Below are 22,399 nucleotides of genomic sequence, written 5' to 3' on the forward strand. Positions count from 1 at the left end.
AGCTGAGGCGTGCTGGGCTTCCCTTAACCTCTCTCTGTTCTGCTCTCCCCCACTGTCAAAATGGGGGCACTTTCAGGACATGCCTTGCAGAGCTGCTATGAGGATTACACAAATAATATATAGACTATCAGGATATGTGACATAATAAAATTACGTAATAATAACACAACATATATTGTTGTCCATGGCATAGCAACGTCAAGTGCTTAGAGGGGTTTCTGGCAGGGAGTGAACAGTCAGTAACACTGAGGTCGTTGTTATGATGATGATGAAAGTCAGGTGTTCTTGCTGCTGACTACAGCGGGAAGGGCATCCCCATCACCGACCTGGGGAGGAGTCAGGGAGGAAAGTCGCAGGAGCAGGGCTCTGAGCTCTGGGTTTACTGTTAACAGACATCATCTGGCGTCCCCCCTCCCACCTGGTGGAGGAGACATGTGAGATGTCATCACTGCTCTCTGGATGGCCCGTCCAATGCTTGAGAAGCTGGGCTGCCCTTGGCCATGACACCAGAAAGCTCTGCACTGCACCTAGAACCCGGTTCTTCCAACGCCCAGCCCTTACAGCTCCTCAGCCACTAGCAGGCTAATGAGGCTGCCGTGCCCCATTCCAGTGTCTTCCTGGAGCTTCCAACTCTGGGGGACACACTCTCCGCGGGAGCAGTCCCCATCCACACCCCACGCTGGGGGCCTGAGGCTGGTGGCAACCGCTACCCACAAAGGCAGGGTTCCCACTGTCCACACACACACGGACTCGTTAGTAGTAGGGAGGTTAAAGCCAGAGCAGTGAAAAAGGCAGGTAGAGGGGGTCGCAATGCCCAATAAGACCAGTCTGGGCACTTTCTCGGTAGCCCAGAGAAGGAAGAAATGCTTTGAGCCTCGAAAGGCCGCAAGAACACAATGTTTTGTTCCTGAAAGAAAAAACCATCTGGGATCAGTCAGCTGAGCAATGCCTGAAGCCCTTGTCTTCAGTGGGGTGAGGGGTGGTGTCCCCGCCGGAGCTCCTGCAGGGCATGCATGGCTGTCCACAGCCCTTCACTGAGGAACTGATGACCTCCTCCAGGAGAAGGGGCCCAGAGATTGTCCCTTCAAGCTCCACCCGAAGCTACTGTTGCCACATGGAATAGCAGATAGGGAATGTTCCTTTGCCAACCTGAGAAGGCTTTGCTTCTGCTCTGGGTTTCCCCCTTACCTTCAAAGTAATCCAGCAGTATTTACCAAAACTTACTGTTGAAAAAAAAAAAAAAAAGCAATCATCTAATTGCAAATACACTGCTTAAAATAATGCTGTGTGCTCAGGCCTCCTGGGACCCTAATTTTCTCACTTGGGAAGTGAAAAGGACTCCAGTGCAGATGGGAGTGTAAACTGCAACCAAATTTTGGAAAATTAATCTGACAATATCTATTAAAATGTAAAACAGACACACCTCTGACCCTACAATCCCATGCAGAGGAATCTTCTATAGAAATAAAAGAACCCAGTAAGAAAGGATATGCGCAGGAGGATGTTTATCCAAGCATTATATGTAGAGGCAATAACACAAATAATAATAATAAAGTACAGAAACCAACCTAAAAGCCCATCAATGGTGAGATGGTTGAATAAATGACGGTATGTTTATAATACAGCATACAATAAGGATCCTTCTTTTTTTAATTTTATTTATTTATTTGAGAGAGAGAGAATGAGAGATAGAGAGCATGAAAGGGAAGAGGGTCAGAGGGAGAGGCAGACTCCCTGCTGAGCAGGGAGCCCGATGTGGGACTCGATCCCGGGACTCCAGGATCATGACCTGAGCGGAAGGCAGTCGCCCAACCAACTGAGCCCCCAGGCGCCCTACAATAAGGATCTTATTAAGAAGAACGAGTTGGGGCTTTCATTATGCACAGCAGAAAACACAGAGGAGGGGAAGAAATGACTCATCAAGACAAGGTCAACAAAACTGCGGCAGTAGAAGCAGATGGACAAGCTGCAAACGACTTGACAAAGACCAGCAGACCCAAACCTACGCCCAAGAGCGGGACGGGGATGGGGGCAAGTAAACAAAATCAGGATCGGTTTGCATCACTGAGCCCCAGAAGGCTCAGAAACTGAAGGTGCCAGATCCCTCAGAAGGTTGATTTAAAAACAAGGCGATGCATCAGTCTTCAGAAGGACCACAGAGACTCCCCAGATTGTCTCCCCTTCCCTCAAGCAAGCCCGAGGGGAAAGCTGGAGGATCGCTTTCCAGGAAAGATGACTCAGGCAGGCCGAGATGTGGCTGAGGGGAGACAGAAGCGCTTCAGGGAAGACAGGAGACTGACCAAAAGTCCTCACCTCGCTCAGCTCCCAGACGCTGGCAGCCAACCTCCATCTCCACCAAACAAAGACTCGTGGATGTTTATGGCAGCTTCATTCATCGCTGCCCAAACCAGAAGGCAACAAAAGTGTTCTTCAGTAGGCAGATGGATAAACCAACTGTGGTCCATCCGGACAAGGTAACACTATTCAGCGCTAACAAGAAATGAGCCATCAAGCCACAAAAGAAGACATGGAGGAGGCTTGACTGCCTATTGCTAAGCGAAGGAAGCCAGTCTGGAAAGGCTACATACTGTCCGATTCCAACTATATGACTTTCTGGGAAAGGTAAAACTATGGAGGCAATAAAAAGGTCAGTGATTGGGGGGATGGGTAGGGAAGGAGAAGGGGGAGAGAGAGATGAATAGGTGCAGGACAGTGAAACTATTCTATATGATACTGTAACAGCAGGTACATGTCATCACACATTTGGTAAAATCCATAAAATACAACACAAAGAGTTAACCCCAATGTGAACTATATACTTTAGCTAATAATAATGTATCAATAAAGACTTATCAATTGTAACAATGAATCACACTAATGCAAGACAATAGCTACTAAAATGTAAAACATACAATCTGATCCTGCAATCCTATTAATAATAGGAGATACTGTCACCTGAAACTAATGTAACATGTGTGTCAACTATACTCAAATAAAAATTTTTAAAAAATAGGAAAAACTAAGGGTGAGGGTTTACAGAAACTCTCTGTACTTTGCCCTCCGTTTTTCTGAAAATGGGAAACTGCTTAAACAAACAAATAGAGTCTACTGATTTTTTTTAAAAACCCACAATGAGTCATGACTACATTTGCACTAAAATGGCTCAAATTAAAAACACTGACAGCACCAAGTATTAATGAGCAACCAGAATTCTCTTTGTTACTACAGGGAATGAAAATGGTGCAACCACCTTGGAAAACAAATACACCACCTACCAAGTCACCCAGTTGTGCCCCTCCTAAAGATTTACCCCAGAAAAGTGAAAACACATCTACACAAAGATTTGAACACAAATGTTTACAATGGCTTTAATATAATAGCCCCAAACTGGAAAGAACCCAAATGTTCATCAACAAGTGAATGGATAAACACTGTGCGGTATGTTTATACAATAGAATACTAGCCAGCAGTAAAGAACAAATACAGTAGCACGAAAGAAGCTCAATAACATTATGCTGAGGGAAAGACACCAAACAAAAAGAGTACATGCTGTATGATTTCATTTACATTAAGTTCTAGAACAAGCAAAAATAATTTATAGTGGAGGCGCCTGGCTTGCTCAGTCGGTAGAACATGCAGCTCTTAATCTCGGGGTTGTGAGTTCAAGCCCCACACTGGGCATAGAGCCTACGGTTTTTTAAAGATTTTATTTATATATTTGAGAGAGAGAGCACAAGCGGGGAGGAGGGGTAGAGGGAGAGGGAGAAGCAGACTCCCCGCGGAGCAGGGATTCCCAATGCGGGGCTCGATCCCAAGACCGTGGGATCATGACCTGAGCCGAAGGTGGATGCTTAACCAACTGAGCCACCCGGGCACCCCAAGGGCATAGAGCCTACTTTAAAAATAATAATAATAATTTATAGTGAAAAAAACTAAAAATTAAAAAAAAAACAAAACTCAAATCAGCAGTTGCCTGAGACAGAAGGTGAAGGGGATTAACTGGGAAGGGACACTGGGCATGTTTTTTTTTGAGGCTATGGAAATATTCTCTATTTTGATTGGGCTGGTGATTATCTGGATGTACACACAAGTCAAAAACTCATAGAATTTTAAATGCTTTAAAGGGATGCATTTTATTGTATATAAATTAAGTTCTAACAGAGGTCATTAAAATGAAAAAGATAAACAAGGTAATTATTAAGTCCAAGGGAAGCAAAAAAAAAGTACAAGAAAGAAAATGTAATCCTAATGCAACTCTATGATTTTGCTGTGAATATTATTTACATAGTCACATAATGTAGGCACTAATCATTTAAGACATATGTGTGTGTCTGTATGTGTGTGAGCATATCTGTCTTTTTGTGGTTAGATAAAAACGCTAAATCCTCTTGTTAGTATGACATCACTAGATGATGTTCTAAAACAGACGAATCACAGAAGAATAATAGAAACATGTTGTTTAGAAATTTGGAGGTAGGGGCGCCTGGGTGGCTCAGTCGTTAAGTGTCTGCCTTCAGCTCAGGTCATGGTCCCAGGGTCCTGGGATCGAGCCCCGCATCGGGCTCCCTGCTCGGCGGGGAGCCTGCTTCTCCCTCTCCCACTCCCCCTGCTTGTGTTCCCTCTCTTGCTGTGCCTCTCTCTGTCAAATAAATAAAATCCTTAAAAAAAAAAATTAAAAAAAAAAAAAGAAATTTGGAGGTAAATGCCAGAGGAAACAGTTTAAGGGGTCTGAAGTGTGTCTGTGAAGAGAGCACCCAAGAATAGGGAACACTGGGGCAAATGGCTGCTATTATTCAGTTAAAGTCTAGTGTTACTATTGATTTTTAAAACTATGTACAAGTGTCTTGCTTTGCCAAAAGTAAAGTTAAATTCTAAAATAACGTAAAGACCCACAAGAATGTTTATGACATACTGTTAAGTGCAGAAAGCTGATTTTGGTATAATATGAGTATGAAATAGCTTTCATTTAAAAACAAAAACTAACGATATAGGTAGAGGAATTTATGAGTATAAAGAAAAGTAAAGAATGGTGAACAACAAAAATGTTAACATCAGCTACTTCAGAGGAGAGGAATTAAAGATTACAGAGGTGGTGCAGTAGATTAGTAACTTTTTCCACATATACTTCTGAGTCACTTACGTGTTATAATAAATGGATATTAGTTTTCCTATGAAAAACTCACCAACAACAAAAATTGAGTAGAAAGGATTAGACTGGATGATCTCTAAGATTCCTACAGATCTAATATCATAAAAATATGGGACTCCAGCCTAATTTCTACAAGAAGTCCAGACTTAACTGTAATGTGACTTTTATCCCAGACATGCCCACATGTAATCTTGGCAAATCATTAAAACCTCAAGCAAAGACATCTACCGATTCTACTATAATTTGACATAACTGAATCCAAGCAATTAGAAAGCTAGCCCCTCACAGATTTCCAGGAGGTGAGAGAGAGTTGAAGCAGAGCATATGTCAGCATGCAGGGAGTCGTGGGCAAAGGTAAGGAAAGTTCTGGCAACCAGGGTCATGCAGATACTTTACCTCATATGCCATTTAATTCTTACAACCATAAAAGGAGCATGATGAAGAAGTTAAGACTTACGGGGTTCCAGATAAATGGAGAGCAACCATCTGTCTCTGTCGCTCTCACCTCTTAGCAGAAATGACTACCAGCTGAACCGACCTCACCTGGACCAAGAGATTTGTTTTTCTAAATGAGATGGGCTCTCCTATATAAAAGGAAGGAAGGGGGTAGGGGGCGCCTGGGTGGCTCGGGTCAGTCAAGCATCTGCTTTCAGCTCAGGCCATGATCCAGTCTGCTTCTCCCTCTGCCTCTGCCCCTCCTCCCTTGTGCTCTCTCGCTCTCTCTCTCAAATATATAAATAAAATCTTTTAAAAAGGAGGGGGGAAAGCACATTTTGGCTACTGCCATCTTGGGTTTGTCATCTCTAAAGCAAGGACCTTTCCAGCCTAATGCAGCACCCTGATGGTGCCTGTCCCCATACAGCCCTCACTGCTGTGGGCCAGGTTCCTTCCTGCTTACACACCTTACTCCTTCCCCCCCTCTACTTGGGCTATTTCAGGAAGAAAAATGGCCTTCCACTTTAGCTTCTACAAAACCTAAGCTTCTGGCCAACTCAAATACTTCCCTGACCACTCAAGCCATGCTTCTCTCTCCTTTCCCTAGAGTAGGCTGTTTAGGCAGAAGGGCCCAGGTGCCAAACTGATGGGGTTCAAAATCCAGCTGTCCACCACCCCCCTTGCAGGAGAAAGGAACAGACCTATTTTTCCTATTCTTCCTGCTAGATACAAGTGGAAACCCTAGGCATTAGACATAAAAAGATGCTGCAAGGTGGAAGGGAAAAGACAGACTAGCTAGACACCTCAGGATCTGAGGCACAGCATGGCGGTGCACTCCCTGGCTTTTCTCTATGCCTCATATATCCCAGATTTGGCGCTGGAAAAAGTGGCATCCCAGAAACACCAACGGGTGCAGACCAAAAGAAGCCCCAACAAATCCTGCTTTTTCTCTAGCCAAAAGACCAGGTTGGGGGCAAGCTAGCAAGACAAAACTTTTAGACCATAACCACTTGACTACAGCTAAATAGTGCAGATAAAAACTTGTGGCCCGTCATCGCCCATACCAGCAAAGGTCAAGGGGGGAGCCTAGACTTGTAACCTTGTGAGGCTATACAAGGTCCCCCAACACCTTCGCCAAGTACTCAAAGAAGGCCAGGTAAGGAGCTGAGACTTTCATCTCCACTGGCTAGTAATAAGGGCTGCATCCACCCTTTGCCTCCATCTTCCCTGCAGTGTCAATGGAAACCACAGAGGTAGGCTATACTTCTGTCCTTACCTGACAATAATGGTAGCCACCCTCACCCCCACCCCTCCACCCCCAAGAAGGAAACGTAGTGGTGAACCTGGACCTCTATCTCCTTCCATTTGGCAGTAATCAGGTGGCACTCACCCCCTTCCCCTGCTAGAGTAGTGTCAGCAAAGCCATCTAAAATAGAAGGTTTGAGGGTGCCTCAGTTGGTTAAGCGTCTGCCTTTGGCTCAGGTCATGATCTTGGGGTCCTGGACTGAGCCCAGCATTGGGCTCCCTGCTCAACGGGGAGCCTGCTTCTCCCTCTTCCTCTGCCCCTTCCCACCCCCACTAGTGGCTCTCTCTTTCTCTCTCAAATAAATCAATCATTTTAAAAAATAAAATAGGAGGTTTGAATAATATCTAAAGTCTCATAAGGTAATACAAAAATGCCCAGTAACAACAACAACAACTTTTAGAACTAATAAGTGAGTTCAGCAAGATCTCAGGATGCAAGAAAAACCTGCAAAAGTCAATTGTAGTTCTGCATACTAGCAGTGAACACATGAACACCAATATTTAAAATATAATACCATCTACAGTCCCTCAGAAAAAAAAAGTACTTTGGTAAAAATCTAACCAAACATGTGCAGGACTGATATAATGTAAAGTACACAGTCCTGATTAAAGAAATGGAGAGACATACCATGTTCACAGACTGGCAAGTTCAACATGGCAAAGATGTCAATTCTCCCTAAATCAATATACCAAGTTATGCCTCTCAAAATCACAGCATGATTTTTTGTGAGTGGAAACAAGGTTGTTCTAATATCTATATGTAAAACAGCAAAAAAAAAAATGAGGATACAGCTAAAGTCATTTTGAAAAAGGAGAATTTTGAAAAAGAAGTGGGAGGAGTAACGTCACTTGAAAGACTTACTATCTAGCTACAGTAATCAAAAGTGTGGTACTGAAAGGGCAGCGGACATGTAGACCAATGGAATAGTACGGAGAATGCAGAAATAAACCCAGCTATATATACCCAACTGATTTTTGGGAAAGCTGCAAAAGCAACTCAATGAAGAAAGCCTTTTTAACACATGGCGCTCAGGCAATTGGAGCAAAAGGCAAAAATATTGAAGCAATAGGCAACAACAACAAAAACCCTGATCTAAGTCTCACATCTTATACAAAAATTAACCCAAAATGGATCACGAGGTTAAGAGTAAAGGTTAAAACCATAGAACTTTTAGGGGGAAAAAAGACAGTAGAAAATTTTTAGGATCTAAGTCTAGGCAAAGACTTTTAGGCTTGACAAAAGTATGACAGATTTAGAAAAAAATGTGATAAATTAGACTTCATCAAAATTAAAAACTTTTGCTTTGTAAAAGACCTTGTTAGGAGGATGAAAAGACAAGCTACACAGTGGAGAAACTATTTGCAAACCACATATCCAACAAAGGACTACTATACTCAGACTATATACTAGATACTTGGACTATATAAAGAACTTCCAAAACTCAACACTAAAAAAGCAACCAATCCAAACAGAACACGGGCACAAAGCAACATTTCACCTAAGAAGTAAAAAGATGGTGAAAATACACATGAAAACGTGCTTGACATGTTGGTCATTAGAGAAATACAAATTAAAACCACAATAAGATACCATTACACACCTATCAGGATGGCTAAAATAAAAAACAGTGACATCATCAAATGCCGGCAATGCAAAGACACTGGATCACTCATACATTGCTGGTGGGAATGTAAAATGGTACACCTACTCTGGGAAACAGTTTGGCAATTTCTTAAAAACCAAACATGTAACTACTATATAACCCAGCAATTGAACTTCTGGGCATTTATCCCAGAGAAATAAAAATTTATGTTCACTCAAAAACCTGTACACAGAAGTTTATAGCAGCTTTATTTTTAATAGCTTAAAAAATGGAAACAAGCCAGATGTCCTTCAACGGGTGAGTAGTTAAATAAACTGTGGTCCACCCATTCCACGTAATACTTCTCAGCAATAAAATGGAATGAACTATTGATACATGCTACAACCTGAAAGAATTCCCAGAGAAAGCTGAGGGACAAAGACAATCCCAAGGTTACATATGTATGTATAACATTATAATGTTAATTTATGTATATAAATACATGTTAAGCACATGTATAATTTCACAACATTATTTTAAAAATAAAACTATAAAAACAGAGAACAGGGGCCCCTGGGTGGCTCAGTCAGTTAAGCATCTGCCTTGGGCTCAGGTTATGATCTCCTTGGGTCCTGGGATGGAGCCCCAAGTCGGGCTCCCTGCTCAGCGGGGAGTCTGCTTCTCCCCCTTTTTGTGCCCCTCCCCTGGCTCATATGCTCTCTCGCTCTCGCTCTCTCTCTCTCTCGTCTCAAATAAATAAATAAAATCTTAAAAAAAAAAAAAAAAAAGAAAGAAACAGAGAACAAGTTCCAGGTTGCCAGCAGTTAAGGAGGGGCTGGGAGCAGAAAAAACTTGAGTATGTTACAAAAGCCCACTATGAGGGATGCTGGAATCTTCTGTATCTTGACCGTATCCTTGTCAATATCCTGATTGTGACATTGTACTTCAGTTTTACAAGATGTTACCACTGGTAGAAACTGGGTAAAGGATTCATGAGATCTCTCTGTATTATTTCTTGCAATTGCATTTGAATCTATAATAATCTCAAATAAAATGTTTGCGTTTTTTAAAAATCCATCTCTGTGTGAATTTGGTCAAGTTATTCCATGCCTATCTATGCCTCAGTTTCCTCAGGAGTAAAACAGAGGTAATAGTAATAATAACACCAACCTCATAAAATTATTGTGATATTGAAGAGTTTACTATATAGTAAATATTTAAAGAGAGTTTAGCAGGGGCGCCTGGGTGGCTCAGTCGTTAAGCATCTGCCTTCGGCTCAGGTCATGATCCCAGGGTCCTGGGATCAAGACCCACATAGGGCTCCCTGCTCAGCGGGAAGCCTGCTTCTCCCTCTCCTACTCCCCCTACTTGTGTTCCCTCTCTCATTGTGTCTCTCTCTGTCAAATAAATAAATAAAGCCTTTTAAAAAAAAAAGAGTTTAGTAGATTTTACTCAAAAAATACTAGCCCCTATTATTTCAATCAATAATTCAAAAGTATTTACTGAGCACCTGCTATAGGCCAAGACTCAATAATTTCTTTAAAAATCAGCATCTCATCTTGGGAGGTAGTACTACATAGTAGTGAAAGCACAGATTTCGGCATGAGCAAAGAAACCTGGATTTAGAACCCCAACACCACCATCATTCTTGCTGTGCATCCTTGGGCAACTTACTTAACCACTCTGAACTGCTTTTTCTTTAACACTAAAATGGAGTGAATACTACACACTCATAAAGTTATGAGGACTGAGGTGATGCATGTAAATACCTGCCACATAGCAAATCATCAATAAATGATAACTATTTGTAGGGCACCTGGGTGGCTCAGTCAGCTAAACATCTGACTCTTGAACTCAGCTCATGTCTTGATCTCAGGGTCGTGAGTTCAAGCCCTGCATTGCACTCCACATTGCAGCCTACTAAAAAAAGAAAAAGAAAAAAAAGAAGGATAACTATTTGTATGATGACTTATATATTCTCTTTATTGTTACTTTCTTTCCACGAGTTTTAAGCTTCTTGAGAACATAGTCCTCTGTTTTTTTCTCATGAATCCCTCTTGACACCAAGGATAATGTGATACACACATATAGTGTTCAATAAGTACTTGCTATAAAATAGAATAATCTGGCAATCCTTAATGAAATGCCTTCTCTTGAATATAAGGCCTGAGGAAATTCCCCTCCAAGTCCAAGAAGGGGCTGGTACAAGGGTAAGCGTTACGATACTCTTCATGGAGGCAGGGGGGCAGGGCAACCCACACACCCATCTCTAGGGAGATGGAGAGTAGAACGGAGCGAAAGCTGCTAAAATCAATGAACTGGAGGGAAATACAGTCACATGGCCAGATGTTAGAAACAGTGTGAATTAAAAATAGTAAGACACAGAATGGGGTTTATTTAAGAATACCACTCATGAAAATAAAAACACAAACTCGGCACGCCTGGCTGACTGAGTCAGAAGAGCGTGTGACTCTTCATCTCGGGGTCATGAGTTCAAGCCCCATGTTGGGAGTTGAGATTACTAAAAAATAAATAAATAAACTTAAGAAAAACCAAAACAATAAAAACACAAATTCACTCACACACACCTACACCCACAAAACGACGAATTTGAGGAGGATGCTCATGTTTTAAAGAGATAGATCAAATCCGTTATGGTGGGTACCAGTGGACAGGAAGAACGGAGGTCAAAGATGATGAAGATTTTTAAAAAACAAAAAAAGACAAGGAAGAGCCTGGAATCCGCTGTTGCTGACAAGCTACAGACTTAGACGATATACTTAAGTCACCCCTCAATACTTGGGTCTGAAACAAATACGAATTGCATCCAAAATAAATAAGGAATTATGTACATAATGATAGTGTTCCACCCCAGACCACATGGGAGAGGCAGGAGCTAAAGAGACCACTGTGAATTTTCATTTCAAAATAAATGTGAACTACTCTATTCCAGTTACAGATGTTATACCACAAAATCAATATTTTGTAAAACACCTATAGCTCCCTCTTCCTTTTTGCAAAGTCACTAGGAGGATTTCAAGAACGTCGCCATTGGAAGCAGCATCTCAGTGCCCCTAGTGTGTGCTTCTCATTTCTGTTTCTCCTGAACCTTCAGTATTTTTATCGCTGGTGAATCAGAGACACACAACCTGGAGGAGTGAAAATAATACGGTTGGAATCTCAGCATCTGGAAAAGCTGAAGGAAGGGTGTGCGCGCCACTCGGGGTCCCTTGCACTTGGTCTCCGTGGTCAGAACCTAGATGGCGGATGGGATGGAAAATTACTTGTTTCCTTGAAGTTAATGAACAGCTCTTCCACATGCAGGAAATACAAATTGCCATGCCATGGGCTTCCTCCTTTTCCGCACATCAGAGCACCCCTACCTGCCTGTCACACAGTGGCTCATTCTCCCACTCCAAGTAAAGGCTGAGGCTAATTAATATATTCTGGAATAGGAAAAATGGTGATTGGTAATCCCTAACATTAATGATGCCAATGTGAACAGCAGGGATTTCTGGAATGTGGGATTCGGAATGTTTTTCCCCTTTTTGCTGTTACACTTTTCCTAATTTGTCTCCTATGAACACACATTGCTTTGGTCACTGTGGGGGAAAAAAATTTTTTTTAAATGAAATAATAGCACCAATTAATCAGTTAGAAGGCTTAAAAATCGTGTTTCCTTTGGTGCACCAGTAACTGTATTGCAAAGCATAAGTGCATTTTCAACTAATAAACTATTCTAAATCCCCTTGGCCACGTGTGTCCTTGAGGGGAAAAATCTCACCTGGTGTATGAGATGCTCATGGTGTAAAGTGCTTGGATGATTATAAGATGTCTTGAGCTCCTGTGACTAGACATGGCCAAACACTAAGAAAGCAATCCCAGAGCTAAATCTCCTGCCACCCCTTCTCCCTGCCCTGCCCCCAAAACACACAGGCAATTTACTTAAAAAATACAATGAAGTGGGTGTCATATGACTTAGTGGCTAAGGGTGTGGACTCAGGAGGCACATTTGCCTGGGTCCCCACCCTGGTTCCTCCACTCCCTCACCGTCAAGCTTCAGTCAAGATATTTGCCCTGTCTGTCCCCTGGGTTTTTCTGTGATGGGTGAGTAAAAACAGGGGCTGATTTGAGAATTAAATGAGCTAACACATAGAAAGGATGTCGAATAGTCTGGAGAACCAGAAACATCACTAACTGTGTAATTATTTGTCAAGATAATTAAAAGTTCTGTTAGTCACTCAATTTCAAAACATTCTATAAGAAATATAATATTTGTTTGCCCATAATCCTACTTCCTTAACATGAAAACCAATTTCATTTCTTTGTATTTCCTTACCAGTTTTTAACTATATATTACACACACACACACACACACACACACACAGACATTCCTTTCCTCGGTTCCATTTCCAAAGAGGGGCAAAGAACTTGAACAATTCTCTTCCAGAAACTACACTTGATGGAATTAAATACTCAAATATATTTCCATATTTAGATTGCAATGGAATATAAAAACTGAAGAACCCCATAAGAGTCAAAAGCAGTGAGTTGAGCTTCTTCTGCTTCTAACTATTCAAGGCTCTCAATCACCTGAGAACTTCATGCCTGGTCCCATTCTGCCTCCTCCCTCCAACCTGCCAGTCACAGACTCCTGGCTCACCCCTAATACCCTTCCAGGTTCTCGGGCTTTCTATAGGCCCCTTCTTCTCAGTCCTTCCTCCCAGCTCCTTCTACCAACCCTTAAAACTCACCTCAAATGCTGCCTCCCCTGAGAACACCCAGGTTCGATTGCCCGTGGCATGGATGATTAGTCAGGAATGTGTTTCTCTCACCATGCTATGTTGTAATTATTTGGGCACATGGCTTTCTTTTAAGATCGGAGACTTTCTGCTGATTCTTCCTGGTCAGCAGTTTCTAACGTCATGGTGGTCTGGCCGCCACTCAAAGAATCAGAGGACATGAGACACAACTGCTTTCCTGTATTTTTAACAGGATGTAGCCCTGGGGCACTTGCATGTTGGTTTCTGCATGGCGAATGGGCTCTATGGGGAAGGAGGAGTATGCAAGTGGGTGGCGACTAGTCACTTGCGGGAAGGCAGGATGGAGGGTCCCAGTGGTTTATCACAGACCTCTCCACATAGGCTCCGTTCAAATTAGTCTAAAGTCAGCCAGAAAGGCAAAAAATTATGTTTATGGTAGTCAAAATTTCCCTTGGAAATTCTTTAAATTGCCCATAAAGTATGGTGCACATATTTTTATATATCTAGCCCAATATACCAATACATATTTAGAACTTAGTAATATATAAAACTATAGGTATTGCATAATAGAGAGGACTCACTATATACAAAAAATAACTTTACAGGGAGCCTGGGTGGCTCTGTCGGTTAAGTGTCTGCCTTCAGCTCAGGTCATGATCCCAGGGTCTTAGGATCCAGCCCTGCATCAGGCTCCCCGCTCAGTGGGAAGCCTGCTTCTCTCTCTCTCACTCCCCCTGCTTGTGTTCCCTCTCTCACTGTCTCTCTCTCTGTCAAATAAATAAAATCTTTAAAAAAAATAACTTTACAGTATTTTTTAAAAGATTTTATTTATTTGAGAGAGAATGAGCAGGGGCGGGTGCCAGGGATGAAGGAGAAGCAGACTCCCCGCTGACTCACAAAGCAGGGAGCCGGATGCAGGGATCGATCCCAGGACCCTGAGATCATGATCTGAGCCGAAGGCAGATGCTTAACCTGCTTAACCGACAGAGCCACCCAGGCACCCCACTTTACGGTGTTTTTAATCACATGAAAGAGAGGTGCATACGATTGAATATGCTCTCATTGAGTGTATATATAATGTAAATCCACAGTTTAATATTCTCATCACTGATCTGAGAGCAACAGTTTGGGCATGACAAGAACAATGACATTTATTGCTACATGCCAAACTCTGTGCTAAATGCCTACAAGTATTAATTAATTCAATTTTCACAACCCAGTGAGCTAATAAGTACTATTATGATGCCACTTTACAGAGGAGGGAACTGAGACACACAGAGGTCAAACCACGGCTCAAGGGGACACGGCTACTAAGTGGTATGAGAACTGAGGCAGCCCAGCCCGCCAACCATGCCCTACACTAACTGCCTCCCTTAGCTGTACATGGACAGAGCCTATGTGTGTGGTGGGGGAGATCCTGTGGGTTTCAGTTGAAAACAAACTCAAATAAGACAAAAATGCGATGTGGCTGCCAAAAAAAGTGTGATTCTTGGACCACTCCAACCCTTGCTCCAGAATGGCAAGGAGAGGTCCCATCGTACGTTTGCTGGAAAGATCGGCTCACATTTGAAGTACTGGGAGTTGACTCCTGTGATATTTCTAAACCAAACACATTAGGAGATGGGCCAGGGGTGTGGAATAATACATGTGATCGGGGAACGGAGGGGACGAAGGGAGTGGTGTGCAGGGTGCGGGGGAAACCAAAGGAGGCAGAAGAACCCGGAGTTCCAGCACGGATTCTGGAATCAGCCTCCCGAGCTTACTGGGCAAGACACATTTTCCTTTTTGCCTCTCGGTTTTCTTCCCTGTAAAATAGGGATCTTATGGTTTACCTTGAAAAAGTCTTACAAAGATTAAATGAACTGGTACACAAAGCCCTACGCAGAGCACTTGACCCATAGACAGGACTCAATAAAATGATCCATCACTGTCAGCATTATTACATAGTAGCAATGGGAGGAGTCTACAAAGCCGGAGATTCAGACATAAGAATCCATTTCCTAATAGTTAAATTGTCCCAATAAAGGGCACTGCCTTGTAAGGTAGTAACCCCTCCACCGTCCTGCCCATGACTTGACAGATAATATCCCGACATTGGAGGGTGTTACTCAGATGGCGGTCTAGGAACCTTTCATCTGATGTTTTTATGAACCAATGATTCCACAACTTCACAAGTAGGGTCACATATCCAAGCCGAAAATAGAAGTAACAGAGGAATAAAATAAGTAAAATATATGCCTTTAGCTTCAGTTTAGTTTAGGTCAATGCCCTTAAATCTTACCATGCTTCTAATGGCTTTTCACTTTATTTACTTTTTAATCCTTTTAAAAAAATAAGACATAACCAGTCGTTTTAGAAGAAAGAGAGTTCACAAAGCTAAGTGGTCATCATGCCTGGGTGGTGCAGTCAGTTAAGCGTCCCAGCTCTTGGTTTTGGTTCAGGTCATGATCTCAGGGTCCTGGGATCTAGCCCCACGTTGGGCTCCCCGCTTAGCAGGGAGTCTGCTTAAGTGTCTCTCTCCCTCTCCCTCTGTCCCTGCTTGCACGCTCTCTCTCTCTCTCTCAAAAAAAAAAAAAAAAGAATGAATCTTTAAAAAAAGAAAAAAAGAAAAAAATTCCCTTTGACCCTCCACAACCATACAGTTGAAAGTGCTGAAATGGATTCTAAAGTTTCAAAACAGAAAAGGTTCATGGTTTCCAAGGCCACTTCACACATTTCAGCTGATGGAAATGCAGATCAGGATTCTGATCAACACTGCCCTGAGTTCTTTACAGCTCTCCATCATCTCGTACGATGGCCATGGCCCTGACATTCCCACCAAGCGGGCTGCTATCAGGAGTACCAGCCGCCCAGGCTCGGGAGCCACCTGTCACCCCTAGAGACCAGTTTGCAAGGGAGACTTTTCTGCATATGGATTCCCCAACCCTTGTCTGCAGAAAGAGCTTTTTAAAAGTTTCCCAAAGCCTTGAGGTTGCTAGAGGAAGGGCTTAAAGATGCTGAAAACTGAGTCCTTTAAGAAGGCTGAGATGAATCATATATAAACTGTAGGGGGAAAGTGGGTGTTCAACCACCGGTTTTACCTACCCCTAATCCAGCCCTCAAGGACGGAGGCACCATGCCACGCCATCTAGTCAGGTCTTGAGTGGAAGTGGGGACATTCATCCCATTTGGTAATCAGAGCCCCTACAGATACTGTCTCCAAAATAAATTGCTGTCATGCATTTGCCTTATAGGACTCATGCGCCATGACTAGACTGATCTGAATTTTAAAAGTACACCAATGCTCACAATAAAAGTCTCTATAGAATTTTCTGTCAACGAAATCATGAAAATTCTCAGTGTATTAGTGTTTTGGAAGCACAGCACTTCAGCCTTCCATTGTATAGGTAATGACACTAAATGCTCGAAGAACGACATGGACCTGCCCAGGCTGCACCAGGAGAGGGATAAGGCTACCTTTCTCTCTCTGCAAAGATCTTCTCCCTCTACTAGGACGACTGGGGGAAACTCCATCTGTCTCCTGCCTCTGCTCCCGGAACTTCCTGATACAGCCAAGGAGACCATTAAAGTCGCATTATTAAAACTAGACCTGAGACCACAGACAGAGGAAAGTGCCAAGGGACAGCATTCCTTCCCTCTGCCTCGAGAGTTACTTTGTTCTTCAGTGAGGCCGCTCCACAGCCCTTGAAGATGACTTGTCATCTCTTCTCCAGCCCAGAGTTTTGAAGCTCTCTAAAAGCGACTCACAGGGGCACCTGTTGGAGGCCCAAGGAGGAGGGAATGTGGAAGGCAAAAGCCTCTCATCTTCTTGGAAGGTACTGAAGAGCCAGGAGAGTCTTAGGAGGAGTAACTTTTTATTTTAATTGCTGCATCCCAGTTCCCTTTTTATTAGCCTCTTAGTGGTCTAGCCTTAGACACAAAGTGCCCAGGGAAGTGGGGAAATAAGGCATTATCAGGATAAGGTGGGCAACGACAAACTTGGGTGACATTCTCCCAATGTACGTAGGGAATTAGGAACACAGGAAGGGTAGGGTCCATTAGTTGGGCAGGTAGCTAGAGGTGTGATCCAGGGCTGGGGTTGAGCCTTCTCACCAGGAAGCAGATATCTGGGACCAGAATAATCACAGAGTAGTCTCCAGAAACCAAAGGAACCAGATGAGGTCAGTGCAGCTGCTGGAGTGGGGACCAGAGAGCTTCCATGTTGGAAGGAGGCTCTTATGGGCCCCGGAATGGCCTCTGCTGCACCCCTTCCAGGGACAGGGAGAGATCTTGTGTTTTGCAGTGTAAATGGAATCTTCCAGGTTCCCTGCATTTGGATGGGGTCCAACAGTTCAGGGTCTCATTCTCAGTTCTAGAACTCACCAGTTCAGAGCCAGCATATGGTATGGTTAGGACGCTGGGAACCAAGGGCCTACATTCACATCCTGGTTCTGATACTCGTTTGACCCTGGACAAATTACTAAATATATCTGTGTCTCAGGTTCCTAATCCATAAAATGGAGACCTCATAGGGTTCTTGTTTGGATTTACATATGAAGTACTTATAAGAGTGCCTTCTATGTAGTAAATGCTTTATTATAAGTGTTTGCTGTTATTTTCATTGCCCCATGGGGTTTTCAGGTCTTGAATCCTATTAACCAAACTCATAGGAAAATGATGTATTAGCCAGCAAGTTTATGCATAATTTTGAATTGAGACTTATAACAACCCAGTAGATAGAAAAAGTGAGGTCAGTTCGACAGCGTATTTTTCATTCAAGTAAGAGAAGTCTACTTGAGAAACCAGATTAAGATCAAAAGATTGCTTTCTGAGCCCAAAGTCAGATCATCCTTCTGGGCTGCCACACAAAGAAAGACTGAGTCATCTTTCCACTGCTGATCATCCCTGCCAAGGGGACCTGCAGGCTGGTGTCTGTGGATCGGGACACACCCTGCCTCAGAATGTGTTAGAGACCGACGGACCGACTCTTACGTGCACACTCTTCCATTTTCAGTGACATGTTTAGTATTTGGGAGAGACAGCAGGCTTTTTCTGAGAGGCAGATGACAGAAGGGGCTCTGCTGAGAACATGGGGAGAAGACACCCTAGAATCCAGGGTGTGCCCAGAGAGAAGGGATCGGGGCCACATGCCAGCACCAAGATGCACCAAAGGCAGCTGAGCTGACGCAACGTACATACTACCCCCTTGTTTGTATCCATTCTATAGAAAGCTTATGAACTTGAGACTTAAAGCCACCTGCTGCCCATCTCCGCTTTGTCACCTGCTGTGACGCTGAGGTCAAGATTGTGAGTGTCTCTTTCCAGTCTAGATCCAGTGACCTCAAGCTTTAACTCAGCCATGTTGGAAAGTCTTTCCACCAGGGAAGGAGGCAGATGCTCTAAGAGAGCCCTTTGTTAAGCATTCACCAGCACACCACTGGGCTGCTTCCCTACCACTTCCCCGAAATGGCTCTTATGGGGACCAAAATGACGTCACTTGTCCCTAAAATTCAACTGACACTGTCTAGTTTTAATTTTTCTCGAACTCTCCAGAGCGTCTGATGGGTGACCATGTCCGCCTTCTTGAACCCCTTCTCATGCCTAGCTGCTGGGACTCTCTGTTAACTTTTCTTTTCTTTCTGAGCACATTTACTCAGGCTCTACAAGATTTGCTTCTCCTACCTGGCCCTGAAATGTTGGTGTTACCCCACGCCTCTCTTCCTGATCACTGCAATATGTCCTTTAAGACACAACTGGGGTGCTTCCTCCAGGAAGACTCCCTGGACACCTCTGGTCTGGTCTTCCCTGACATGCCCATTTCTAGAACACTCCTGACCTTATCTCCAACACAAATGAATGTCTGTCTACTTGTGCACTACCCCCGTTGGAGGGCAAGGACCTGGAATGCCAGACCTTGGAAGGAGAGCAACAATAATAAAAACAATAATGATAAACAGCTGCTACTGGCAAGTGCAATGCGCTACCAGGCATTGTCCCAAGAGCCTTGCAGAGATTATTCCATTTTACTCTTTACACCAACCCTGTGATTTCTCCCACGAGATGCTTGACACTTGCAGAGCTGAAATAACTTGCCCAAGATTACTTACTGATGTGAACTCCAAAGGGCAGGCGCTGAACCAACACGTGTAATCATTGCTCCACAATGCCTTTTCCAGTTGGCAAAGCCCAAGAACTTGACTTACCCTATGTTTGAGGGAAAATGAGAGAGATGGAGGGCCAGGGGCATCTTGTATAAGTAAAGGTTCTGCAATCCCAACACAAGATTTGTTTATTACATTGTTGAATAAATGGAATAGTTCCTAACTCCGACTGACTTGGCTCTTTACAACAGCCATTTTTCAGGCCCTGTGGGGCTGGATTTTTGTTGTACAACACAACTTATGGTTCCCTCTTATCACCGGCTTAGTGAAAATATTAATGCAGCATGGAAGAAGAGAAAATGGTACTTAAAACCTGACGATCTTGAATCTCTCCACACAAATAGCAAAACACTTTAAACTATATAAATCTGCTATTAGTTCCAAGGGCTCCATGGATTCACTAGTATCTATGTATTACCTGTAGTGAATCTGTTTTGTTTTGTTATGAAATCGCAGTTCCCCTCCAAAAATAAAATAAAAAGTGTCCTCTCGATCTGAACTCCTGTTCATTGTCAAAGCAAAGGTACATTTGAGCAATCGGCAAAGCTGTGACTTGCTCCGGATCCTCAGGGTAATTAGAGCCTGCCAGGCATTTGCTGGAAGGTTTATGCTCTTGTGCCTGTGGTGGAGGCATGTGCTCAGGGATGCTCAGTGAACATGAACAGTGCAGGGGAGATATTCCTGGAAAATTAACATGTCACTAAACGGCCTAGGAGGTTTTCTGAATTCCTCTCGTTACAAAACCCACAATTCTCAAGAGCATTTTACCCTTTACAGTGATGTTGTGGGATAGTTTCTTAGAAAGTTCTTGTACCTTCGGCCCTGGAGTATTCTCACAATAATGAGGGAATGGGACATGCGGGGGATAAATTTGTACTTGGCTTTAAAACCCAGTAGGAAAGAAAAAGGAGGGGGAGGGAAGAAGGGAAGGAAGGAAGAGAGAAGGACAAAGTGACAGGGAAGGAAGGGAGGGAGGGAAGGAAAAGAAAAAAGGAAGGAAGAAAGAAGGGAGGGAGGAAGAGAAATGCAAGAAAAGAAATGTTCATTAGAAATCTGTTCTGCTCAGTCGGAAAACATTCCCACACCAATCTGGTGTTGGGGGCCCAGGAATGGGGCCCCTGATATGACCCGCAAAGTATAATTCACCAGAGATTTGACTCCATTCCCTTCTTTTAAGAGGAGAATGACCACATACCCATTATCTCACTCAATGCTGCTCCCTGGGTGAAGTCAGTTGCTCGGCTGAGCAGTCACCAAGAGTCAGGGTTTGTCTGTTCCCCCATCTAATTAGGAAGACCCAGCTCACAGGGATAATGACAAAGGCAGATGAGAAATACTGGGCCTCGGGTGTCATGTTTGTGACATGAGGGAGGACGCATCTTGTATGGATGGCAGCTCTAAGAACCAGATGCTCTGATTCCAAGTTCAGTCCTTCGCCACCACCGCCATCCAAATGTCAACCACTGGATGCCAAGCACTGCCTAAGTGCTCCTGGGTTTTAGGGTGCCAGTACATAATGTCCCTTTCCTCTCCTGCTAAGTTTAGAAACAACAGAAAATTGAGTTGGAGAAGCCACACACCAAGAATGGAGATGAAAATCTGAGCTTCGTTCCTGAGAAGCCAACCAAGGAACGTGGGTTTACACCACTGAGTGGGCTATATGGACCCCTGAACTCCTTTGGTTTTGTTTATTTTTCTTTAATTCAACTATAATTCACATACAGTGTTATATTAGTTTCAGGTGTACAATATAGTGATTCAACACTTCTATATATTACTCAGTGCTCATCATGATAAGTGTGCTCCTTAATCCCCATCACCTATTTCCTCCAGCCCCCCACCCCTCTCCCCTCTGGTGACCATCAGTTTGTTCTCTATTGTTAAGAGTCTGTTTCTTGGTTTGTCTCCTTTTTCCTCCCCCCGTCCATTTGTTTTGTTTCTTAAATTCCACATGAGTGAAATCATATGGCATTTGTCTTTCTCCAACTGGCTTATTTCACTTAACATTTATACTCTCTAAATCCATCCATGTTGTTGTAAATGGCAAGATTTAATTTTTTTAAAGATTTTATTTATTTATTTTATTATTTTAAAGAGAGAAAGAGAGAAAGAGCAGGGGGAGAGGCAAAGGGAGAGGGAGAGACTCTCAGGCAGACTCCATGCTTAGCATGGAGCCCAACGCAGGGCTCGATCTCATGAACCTGAGATCATGACCTGAGCCCAAATCAAAAGTCAGACACTTAACTGACTGAGCCACCCAGGTACCCCAAGATTTAATTCTTTTTTATGGCCAAATAATACCCCATTTCATTGGGGTATTATTCATCTTTGATGAATAGCTATTCATCTTTGATGGATACTTGGGCTGCTTCCATAATTTGGCTATTGTAAATAATGCTGCTATAAACATAGAGGTACACGTATCCTTTCAAATCAGTGTTTTCTTTGTTTTGTTTTGTTTTGTTTTCACATTCTTTGGGTAAATACCCAGTAGTGCAATTACTGGATTGTAGAGTAGTTTTATTTTTAATTTTGGGGGGACACTCCATACTGTTTTCCATAGTGGCTACACCAGCTTGCATTCCCACCAACAGTGTAAGAGGGTTCCTTTTTCTCCACATCTTTGCCAATAGCTGTTTTTTCTTGTGTTGTTGATTTTAGCCATTCTGACAGGTGTGAGGTTGATATCTCATTGTGGTTTTGATTTGCATTTCCCTGATGATGAGTGATGATGAGCATGTTTTCATGTGTCTGTTGACCATCTGGATGTCTGCTTGGAGAAGTGTCTGTTCCATTTTATAATTGGATGATTTGGTTTTTGGGTGTTGAGTTGTAGAAGTTCTTCATATATTTTGGATACTGACCCCTTATAGATATATCATTTGCAAATATCTTCTCCCATTCAGTAGGTTGTCTGTTAGTTTTGTTGATTATTTCCTTCACTGCGCAGAAGCTTTTTATTTTGATGTAGTCCCAAGTTTATTTTTGCTTTTGTTTTCCTTGCCTCAGGAGACATATCTAGAA

At 43.0% G+C, this 22,399-nt stretch overlaps 1 protein-coding gene across 6 annotated transcripts in view; it reads right to left on the reverse strand.

Annotated features, from left to right (window-relative positions):
• Positions 1–22,399, reverse strand: part of CAMK1D (calcium/calmodulin dependent protein kinase ID) — a 500,660-nt gene that overhangs the window by 197,123 nt on the left and 281,138 nt on the right. Inside the window, exon 1 of one of the 6 annotated variants that reach the window (XM_025853469.2) lies at positions 5,607–5,697. The exons of the other annotated variants lie outside the window; for them this stretch is intronic. Coding sequence (XP_025709254.1) covers positions 5,607–5,635 — 29 coding nt within the window. The 5' untranslated portion in view covers positions 5,636–5,697. Of the gene's footprint in view, positions 1–5,606; positions 5,698–22,399 lie in introns of those variants that run through there. 6 annotated transcript variants of the gene reach the window in all.

This window comes from Callorhinus ursinus, unplaced genomic scaffold, assembly GCF_003265705.2.
Source record: "Callorhinus ursinus isolate GAN/ISIS: 27379988/994484 unplaced genomic scaffold, GSC_fseal_2.0 scaffold36, whole genome shotgun sequence".
Taxonomy (NCBI): Eukaryota; Metazoa; Chordata; class Mammalia; order Carnivora; family Otariidae; genus Callorhinus; species Callorhinus ursinus.